This window comes from Dermacentor andersoni, chromosome 3 (assembly GCF_023375885.2).
Source record: "Dermacentor andersoni chromosome 3, qqDerAnde1_hic_scaffold, whole genome shotgun sequence".
NCBI lineage: Eukaryota > Metazoa > Arthropoda > Arachnida > Ixodida > Ixodidae > Dermacentor > Dermacentor andersoni.
In genome coordinates, this window is record NC_092816.1 from 140,940,074 (window position 1) to 140,950,371 (window position 10,298).

The 10,298-nt window shown below is 44.8% G+C and overlaps 1 protein-coding gene across 2 annotated transcripts; it reads right to left on the reverse strand.

The window, feature by feature from the left end:
* Positions 1-613: 613 nt before the first annotated feature.
* Positions 614-9,723, reverse strand: LOC126525135 (uncharacterized). Of its 2 annotated transcripts, XM_072287315.1 has the most exons (3): positions 9,617-9,723; positions 1,624-2,043; positions 614-1,569 (listed from the first exon to the last, which is right to left on the reverse strand). In XM_072287315.1, the coding sequence occupies exons 1-3, from the start codon at positions 9,657-9,659 to the stop codon at positions 956-958; spliced, it is 1,077 nt and encodes a 358-aa protein (XP_072143416.1). In that variant the 5' UTR covers positions 9,660-9,723; the 3' UTR covers positions 614-955. The 2 variants fall into 2 exon arrangements, with proteins under 2 accessions (XP_072143416.1, XP_050029146.2); XM_050173189.3 differs by having other exon boundaries at positions 614-2,043.
* Positions 9,724-10,298: the final 575 nt, after the last annotated feature.

Sequence of the window (10,298 nt, forward strand, 5' to 3'; positions counted from 1 at the left end):
TACGAATGCTGCTTGTTCATAACTTATTCCTCTAGGCTTGATTAAAAGAAATTTTGAGTTGTGCTTATTGTTTGGCACTGTCATCGTATATAGTCTGTTTTCCTTCTACAGACAATTAAGCATATATTCTAAACACAGAAAATTGAGTGTGAGATAGACCACACATTTTTGCTAGATGAGGGTGAGGGCGGAGGGGGGGGGTCGGAAAGTTAAGCTTAAAAGGTGAAGGGTAGGGAGGTGAAGTTTAACTTTAAAACGCGGGAATGAGGGTGAGGGAGAAAAATAATGTGAGAGTATATGGCCACGGTTGCTTCGCATATAATTTTTTTCTTCGATTACCACTAACACAGTAACTCTTGCCGCAAGGGCAGAGGGGTAAGCATTTCTTGTTGCTGAATCTTGCATTATATACTGTTCCCGTTTACGACTGAGAGAAAGTTTTCTTTCTTAAATTCAATTTCAGACAGCAAACCAGCGATGTTCTCAGGGCGTTGCGAAGGCAGAACGTCTATAGGATTGGGGTGAAACACCGAAGTCGTATGACAAGTTAACGTAACCTGATGGAAATCTTATTATAGTAAACATTAGGACAATAATAGAGAGAGAACTGTAGTAAGTGATCAACACTTTTACATCACTTTATTTATTGACAGAATCCCGTGACTTGCTGGGGTCGAGACACTCGTAAGTTGTATGGTAAGTTGCGATAAATGCTCTTGGCTTCCTTGAGGAATGAGTAATCCTTATTAATGCGCTTGCTCATAGAGACGAACCGACATACAAAATTTTACTATATTCGTCCATTTTTCCCTTGCAATCGAATCCCCACCGGTAGCCTTAACTACATCTCTGTAAAACCTCGGTATAGATTTTTTTAAAGTGCAGTTTCGGCGCGTGAGTTACTTATACTTAACCGGTTTACCTGTAGTCCTTACACGCCACTAGAAAGCGGCACCTAATACAAGCCAGTGGCTCCAGCGACGGCACCAGCCCCTAAGCCTCCGCGGGCTCTGGCGCGAGCTAGGGCAGCTGCATGCGCTGCGGCAGCGGCTTGAGCGGCTGCACGTGCCTGTGCCCCTGCTTCTACTTCAGCTGCGGTGTCCACTTCTGTACTTGCGCCTGCATCAGCTCTAATGTTAAGGCCGATGTTGAGGCCACCGCGGAGACGTCCTCGTAGTTTGCCGCGACCTCTTGTCCGCGTGCGACCGCCCAACCCAACTCCCCCTCCAGCGCCGGCAGCGGCACCCCCTTGTGCGCCAGCGTTTGCACCTGCACCAGCTCCAGCGGCAGCACCTGCCAAGCCCCACCTTTCTCGTCTTCGCCGTTCGCGCTCTAAACGGCGCTGCAGTCGCCGCCTCCGACGCTCCTCTCGCCTTTGGGCCAATCTTTCACCAAGAGTTAGCGGTCCTTCGTTGCTTTCGTCGCTATTTTCTCCATCCTCCGCGCGGCCTCCCGAAAGCCCCGGTAACTGCCCCACATTCATTCCCCCAGCTAAGCCACCGGTACCTCCTGCACCTCCCGATATTCCTCCGCGCAGATTCGGGTTTACACCTCCGGAGCCACCCAAACCTCCCGATACTCCTCCGCGCAGATTCGGGTTTACACCTCCAGAGCCACCCAAACCTCCCGTGATTCCACCGAACGTGCCGGAGCCCACTCCCGCTGACAAGCCTCCTCCTAAGCCGCCCACGCGCCCTCGCAATTCCGGGGCCCCAGCTAAGCTCCCTGCCCCGGTAAGACCATCGGTGCCCGAGCCTCCTGTTGAGCCCTCAGATATGCCTCCAGGGAAAGACGGTCCTGGCACGAAGACTTCCTCCAACCCTTCCGGTTGGAGTCCTGCTCCACCAAAGCCGCCTCCAATGCCATTGATGCGACCTTGGCCCCCGGCGCCAGCATTCATGCTTCCTCCAATGCCACCGAAGCTTCCGCCTCCAGCATTGATGCCTCCTCCGAAGCCTCCTCCTCCGAAGCCGCCGCCAGCAGCTTCGACTCGAAGCTGTGAGTCTCCATAGCCAAGACCTAAGGATCCATGCAATCCCAATCCTGCGTTTCAAGCATCACGCGTACATACTTTTAGTCAGAGAGTAAATGCGGGTTATCCATAAAGTAACATAGTAAACAAGAAAAGTGTACACTCAAGCCATTTCGCGGCCGTGCTCTGGAGATTCGCCGATAGCAGAGCACATTAGGAATAATGTGGCTGTAGCCGTGGCTAGTAGCTTGAGAGGGGCACGATCCAGCACGTGCAAAGCCCAGTCAGGCCCCGTCGCCGAGCTCGCGGCGTCGTTGTCTTGTAAAATGTGCCCGAGGATCGTTGTTGGGTTCTTAATTCTGCCAGCGTCTGACACTACTGCTTCGTCGCCATTTCATGGGAAGGCCACATGAAGTTCTTTTCCACGTTCTTAAAGACTTATTCTCTTCGTATTTTGCTTTTTCACTGTCAGCCACATGAACAAAGGATGGAAAGTGGCATGGCGGCCTTGAAGGCATAAACAGCTGCTGCGCACTTGCAACCTTGAATTTCTATTTGCATTCTGTTTTTTTACCATGCGCACGAATGTGCGGTGATGCCAGCGATAACAGCGTCTGAGCTGCGAGGAACGTTCGAAACAATGACGGAGTTAGAAAATAAAGTATAATGGTTCCTTAAGAAATGCGGCCTATAACCACATGCCATTGGGTGCATACTGTTTTATGCTACGCGCAGCGGCTTCTGAAAAAGTATGGTCTGCCAGTTTTGCAAAAGAAATGTGCCTATTTCTAAAGCGGCACACGTGCAATATTTGCAGTATGGCAATAATGCGCGCTCTCTCAGCCTCTCTAACAGGCTATGTTCGCTCGAGCATTGTTATCTGTTTTGCATTGGGATAAAGATAAGTGTTTTCATGTTTTGTGTATGGAGTCCTTTCCGTAGAAAGTTTCTTGTTTCCTATCATTTATAACAGTGTTTCCTTGACCTTAGATCAGAAAAATATGCACAACACGAAGGAACGTGGCATCTTCATTCCAAAGCTTTGAAGGCTCCAGTATTGCTTGCACGAAGGAACGTAGCATCTATCTTCAATATCTTTCAAGACTCCAGTACTGTTTACATTCTACCTGTCATTCTACGTATTGCAGGAACCTCCACTATTCCTTCCTCAAAATACGTTCTACAGTCAAAGGACAGCATGAATATTCAAAAACAAATTTCCAAGTATCAGAAGACTATTTCAAGGCTTCGAAGATAGCTGGTGAAGACCCCTAACAAAGTCGAAGGGCATAATTAACTGAGCTGCCAATATCTTGCAGCTATTCAATGAGGAACACATTGGATTAGACATTCGAGATGAGGATGTTGGTGCATGCCGAATTCTTTTTGCAGCCATTTTATCTTGTTACGTACTCATTTACATAATTTTGCTACTTTAATTCACCTCATTTCATATAAGTACGTACAAGAAAACATGTCATAGTTATTCCTTCTAAAACAATCCCAGATTGAGTAAATTGATTGAAGGCGTGTGTGTGTAGTTTTTTTTTTCATTCTCTGGATAGTTTCAACACGTCTTGTGTGTGTTATTATGTTTGTGTAATGTTATTGCCATCACGCCAATTACTTCTCGCTATTCTTTATTTCTTGCATTTCGCAGTGTCTTCCCATTTTTATGTGTCTGCCACTTTTCTCACAATGTTGCTGCAATAAATTGCCTGCTATTTTCGTGTTCCCGTATGTCCAGTAAGCTAATTGATATTGAAGGAACATGCCATATTTATTTATGATATTCCTTTTGGTGTCAGTTATGAAAAGTACAATGTTACAAACGACAAAGTTTTACCTCCTCGCTAACTCTTCACATGCTTGTTGCGCTAAGTTACAGATTTAAACATAACGAATATGAGTTTCAATAAAACCAACATAAAGTGGAACACCTTTGTGCGCTCGTCGTCGCAACATCTAAACGGCGGCACAGGCGCCTGCATGAAATCACTCGATTTATGCAACGTTATTACCGGTCACAAAAAAGAAATAGAAGAAACGGAAATGAAATCATGGCCTCCGAGATTCGGTGGGGTGTGGCGAATGTATTGGAGGCTGCTGCGTTTCGCCGATTCCGCTAGGTGTGATGAGAGCCAAAGTCGGCCGCAAGCGCCTACGGGAGTGTCCCCTCGATTTTACGTTTACTATAATACTCTGTGACTTATATTCAAAGAAATTAATTTCAAATGTGTTGGTCTTTGTGAAAAGGGTAAGAAATAGAAATGAAAACGAAAACGCTCACCTTCCGCAAGTACATAATATGCATGAAAGTTTTTAGGCCTCTCGTGTCATTTTCCATATAAGGCCGTTTTATGAAATTATAATATATGCACTGCTTAGTTAGGATAAACTGAGAACGTTTTATTAGCTACAGCGAGATTTCCAGACCTGCTAAAGAAGAAGAGACTCCCTCAAACGACAGAGATTTAGTAAGGTTGGCCGCGACTCTTTGAGCTTAACTGCAAATGGCGTCAATTGTTAGATCCGAGTTCCCAGTTCGTGCATCAATGCCTAAAGTGAATTGAAAGCTTACAATTATACTCACACTACCGCGTCATGTTGAACAACTTCAATACCTTGCGGTGAGGAAAAATGTTAACAAGCGCCTTAGGCAAATATACGGTGCACACTAATATTTTCTGACGTTAATTTTGCATTCTTAGATAAGCAAGCGGGAATTAGTCTAGAAAAAGTACCTTTCTGCTTTGTTATAGAAAATTGCCGCTATTCACTCTCTGTTGGCCACAACCCTGCCCCGTATATAAAACGAAATCGCGTGCTTTGTTCTTGGTAGCTCCTATTGGCTATACAGACATCATAAAAAAAACACCGTAATTGTTCCCACAGATATAAAAAAGGAAACTGATTTGTGCATCTGAGCATAATAGTTTATTGATTTGTAAGGGCTGCTCTACTGGGTAAATAAACTGCGACGTTATGTGCGCGGATTTTACAAATTTATGGAGGGATGTTGATTGTTTTGTATTAACGATGCTAGGAAATTGTAATATAGCTCCAAAAACGACGAGGACAAAGACGTGCAACTCATAGATAATGAATTGGCGTACCTTAATACTGGATAAAAGTGCATTGGCAGCTGCCCGGTTTGATGTTGCGGTAGTCATTCGTTTTAGTGATTGTTGTTTCCCACCTGCGCATGTGCAATTCAACTTATGATTTAGAGTGATAGTCTTGCACACTTCTTTATTGGTCGGTTCGATGCGTGATGTGTGAGATAGTCGGGATAAGAATCGTATATATTACATGTGTCCACCTGAATAAACGTTGGTTTGAAACCAGCGCATGTCACGTCTCCCCTTTCCTTGTACTCATTTTTTTTTCAGTGCTGTTTTACAAAACCAGTGAAACATTACCAGGTCGCACAAGCTGCCGCACTTGCTAGGTTGCTAGGAATGTTGCGCCAAAATAGACAATAAAGCGACAAATAGGAGACCATGCTAGAGGGGTTACAGGTAGAAGTTTGGAAATGTTTTGTTTATAGAGCAGCTCCTTTTTATATTATTAAGCAAGCTGAAAATATTCCGTACAACAGAAAGGTACCAATTTTTAATAAAATTAATGAACCAAATTCAACTATCAGAATACTGCAAGTTAAAAGTTTTTTAAGCTTGCGCTGACTACACCCAGATCAAGCACATGTATTGGAACTTTGATTTTAAAACCTTGCTGCCAAACAGGAATCCAATTTAGAGCTTTTATTAGAGAATGCTAGATGCGGTACAGAGCAAGAAATGCAGAATACTACTGACTGCTGCCAAATAAAAATCTCGTATCCTTTCCCGAAACGCAACTAAGACAGGCGTTGCAGTTGCGAATATGGCATATCATGTGTGCAGTAAAAATGGCCTTGGCTGTATAGTAGCGGTGGGAAAGATAAAGCAGGTACACATTTAGGGCAATATAATTAAATCCAATAATTTATCCTTAGTAACTCCTTAGTTGTATTCGGGAACAATCAGTTCGCCTAATGTAGAACAGTGAGCTCAAGCGTAAATAGAAGTTGCTGAAGTTTCACAGTAGTGCCACATAGGGACGCTCTTAGTGAATATAGTATTTGGCGTATCGGAGTAGAAAAGCTCACCAATGTTCTGCTTGTTATTTCAGCCACGTTACTGAGACGACAACTTCGTACATCGCTTTGTTTCCATTTAGAAAATATTGAAGCGAAGGGGGCAGAGGCCAAGGTTAATGACTGGTTATTAGCAAAAAGAGGGACATCGTAAATGTCCTTGTGCGGTGGGTGGGTGCGAGAGTGGTTACACCGCGAGGTTCCTGTCGCTACTCGTTACATACTTCCGGCGCAGTTCCAGCCGGCGCACTGCGATTTGCCATAATGAGTTGGTTTACGATTGCAATGACATTTTTAAGACAAGGCCGACACACTGCGGTGGACGCGAATGCACTTATAGCGTCTTCTTGCGGCTTTTTTTTATTGGGTCATGATAACCGGAGCATAACGTCGTGGTGGATTTGTAGAACCATAGCACCAATCTTGTCAGCAATATCTTGCTTGTTTGGTGCCGGCATCATATTTCAGAGGTCAAGTGGTGTGTGTCATAAGCATGCTTGCCGGATACACGCTACAAAAATCTATGGGAACCTTACTGAGCTAAACTGCGATAGGCGAAAGCCTATCTATGACTGCCGCTGTAGCTGTTGTCTGAACTGTTCTGCGAACGGATGCCGCCGTGGCCGCGAGCATGGCATGCAATCACAGCCATATGGCTGCGAAGTTTGTCGCCGATGTGCGCGCACCCCGACGCGCCTGTCTGCGCTCTCCCACGCGCCCACTCGCACATTGCTACTGGTATGCCGCCTCCTCTCCTTGCTCCCCTCGCCGGTGATCACCGCTTTCCTGCGTCCGCCACGGATTGCGCCCGCACACTCATGAGCCACTAGAGACTTACGCCTTAATATCAAGCGCGCCATTGGGCGATGCGCTTGGCACCGTATTCCGGGCGCGGACTCTCCGAAGTGCGATCTACGCGATAGCCTCGAGGCCGCGAGCCCATGTTATTTGCTAAGAATATGCGCGCGAACTTCACGCAGGGGTCAATTTATCAGCAGTGATTGGCACTAATATTGCTGGCTCCTTGAGGGGACCAACTTTTCGACTAAGCAAGAGTTGCTCTCTTTGACGTTTTCAGAAACAGTGGTTGCCGACTGAAATAGGTGTCCACATATCCGCATCTGACTGCTTGTCCTCATTCTGACTCTGCACCACTCCATTTTTTGCCATCCACCCATGTCTGCCCACAGAAACAATGAGAAGCAACAATGTCTCAGCCTTACGTTCAATCTTTAAAAGGTTGTCGGTTTTCCAGCAATTTGTGTTACGTTTTGCGTTTCGACAGCATTACCTACTTGAACGTTCCTTTCGACAAGAAATATTTCCAAAGAATTAACTCGTAGGATAAATAAATTTTTCCCGGAACCTCCAACTGACACGCTAACACAACACTGCCTGCTACAGGAAGAAGACGAAAGAACAAGTTTTTTTCCATACTTCGGTTTCCTACAGCATAGATCTATGAAGGTTTTCGGATTATGTATTGAGTGAGGAACGTTTTTTGTCTTATTTTCGTACTTTATATTGTACTTATTTGCCATATTGCTTGATGCGGACTGTTATTGTTATTGTTGCTGTTAGTGTGTCTTATTCGCTAGTCATATGCTAGCTGGTATCAATTCGATTAATATCAGTATAAAACGCAGTATTCTATACGATGCAGTCGATTTATGAATATAGTAATATTTGGCCTCAATTTTAAAAGCTGCGCTAATCGAGGTGACTATGGCCGCTAGCTGTAAAGGCAGGTTCAAGCGCAGCCCTGTCGCTAAGCTCCACCTCTCCAGACGACATTAAAGTTTCTTTACGTTACTGTAAGCATTATATATATTGCTTCAGAGTGTACGCAGGAACATGGTGCATTTTAGCTGACCAGTCGTGGTCAGCCAAAATGGCACTCCGATCCAGACTAAGAGGTGGTCGTGGATTGGATTTCCCGGTCGCGTCGGCCGCATTTCGATGGGGCCGAAATGCCAAAGCGCTCTTGCACTTATATTTAGGTGCGCGTGAAACAACCTTGGGGTGTTGAAGTTAACCCGAAGCCCTCTAGTACGGCGTCTCTCAAAGACCAAGTGCTGCCTTGGGACGCTAAGCCCCGCCAATCAATAAATATACTTTCTTTAGTTCTCACAAACGACAATCTCCGTAGACGATTACGACGCGGCTCAGTGCCACAAGAATAACGACACATGCTATGGAGCCGCGGAACAGCTCCTAGCGGGACAGTTCGTAGCAGTTCAGCGACGTCACACTGGTCCGGGAACTGAATAAGCAATTTAGCGAACCACGTGAGTACAACTTTGGGACGACGCAGGCAACAGTGGTAGAATATACAAAATCACGACTTATACGTAGATTGCAAACCGAAGCCCTTAGTGTTATTATTTGTTTACTTTTATTTTTTCGTAAAAAGTAGACGGGGAATGTACGTTCAGAATTTTCGACCCTGGTAGGCTTAGAAAACAGGGCGTGTGTGATGCAAACGGTTAAAGTAGCATGTTGAGGGCGCACCTGATATCTATACTTACGAGTTTAGATTTTGAATGGGTCATTGCAGAATACAAAATGTTTGCGTGCACGCATTTTTCCAAGACAACAATCGGAGGGTCAATTAAAGCAGGATAGGGTTGCTAATAAAGAAAAAAAATATAGGATCTTTTTTTTTTCAAAGTACTTTTTCGGCAATTGGAAAGACATGAGTAATAAAGAACGTTCAACAGGCTGTTTGAACAAGATGGGATATGTACTTGTGAGACCACATTGGTCATACGCAGTGTACTTAATGATATAGGTCGAAGGTAAATAACCGCGTCAATATTGCGTATTCAAGGAAAATATGTTTGAAGGGTTGGACCTGTACAGAATGATTGCCAATGACAAGTTTTAGGACGAAGATATAAACAGAAACAAACTTTTTCTTTTACTGCTTAAGACTTCCTAATAGTACACAGAATCGATTGCATAAAATATTGACTATAGGCAACGAGACATAACGCGCTTCTCATAAGAAACTTATTTCTTGGCTTTCGCATTATCGAAAGTATAGGAATTGCTTAAGTGTATCTATGTGCGTAGGGTGAATAGGGTGTAGGGAGTAGTATGTAGGGTGAACAGCACCAGGAAAAAATATTGAGATGTTAAATTGAGGTGTAAGTGTCCCATGCCCTCATTGCGATGGCGTTCACAAAGCGCGAAAAATTAGATAGTAAGAGAGAGAAAGACCCCACTGTATTGCTCTCTTGCTATCTTTTATTTTCTGTGCGCCGTGATTCCGCCGCAATGAGCTCTATCGAGTTGCTTAAGCGTCCGAACTTGCGTTCCATGAACGACCACACTTCCACAATTGCAACCGCAATATATTGTGCCCAGGATCATCTACCTTATTAACTTTTCTCTATTATCTGCTCTGACTAATTAATGAATATATTCAGAAATTCTGAGGTTCACTTAGATATATAACACGCTGTGACATACTTGGATTGAGCACGGATGTTCCTAGTACATACCTAGAAGGCTCACTGCTAGCGCAGCGAAGCAATGGAGCGCCATCGCGCTCACGCAGCCGCAGGTCACCAAAATGAAACTCTAAAATGGCGCGTGGGATTTTATACGCGGCAGTGGAACAATTGTATTTTCTCTAAGCACTACATTATTGTTTTGTCGTCGTGCAAACTTCGCTCAAAAAGAGTAACGAGGCACGTGCGCGGTTTGCAGGGAAACATGACCTGCTGGACAGACTACTAAATAACACGGTGCTGAGTGTGTAACGTGAACAAACGTAGTGACGGCAATCCATCATTTCTAGTTTCTATGCTTTCACCATTTCCGTCGAATCCTATCTGAGGAGCGTTCTTTACTGCATAGCCACTCGAGCAGCTGGTCAGGCAGATTTAGTATAGCGAACGCAAAAGCCTTCTATACGCTACAATATGGCGTGACCAAAATGCGCCTTCGCAGAAAGCTATTGAGAGCTTCGCGACGCAGTCTCATTTTAGGATTTACAGTTGCGGCCTTTGAGCAGTTAGTGTGACTGGCGTAACAAAATGGCGGCGTCGAGGCCGCCCGCTTCGACCTGAACTTGGCCTTTTTACTCGTTCTTTGTCGCGGCAACATAACATAAATGATAAAATATTATTTCTCGTTGTCTTATCTCTCTTCGAGAACGAAGTATTGGCGAAGTTTCGCAAT

Excerpts from the sequence above, each read along its gene's own strand:
- LOC126525135 (XM_050173189.3), bottom strand. The coding sequence starts at position 9,659 with ATGGCGCTCCATTGCTTCGCTGCGCTAGCAGTGAGCCTTCTAG. Across the intron at positions 2,044-9,616 it reads GCTAGCAGTGAGCCTTCTAG|GATTGGGATTGCATGGATCC; the intron begins GTATGTACTAGG and ends CTTGAAACGCAG.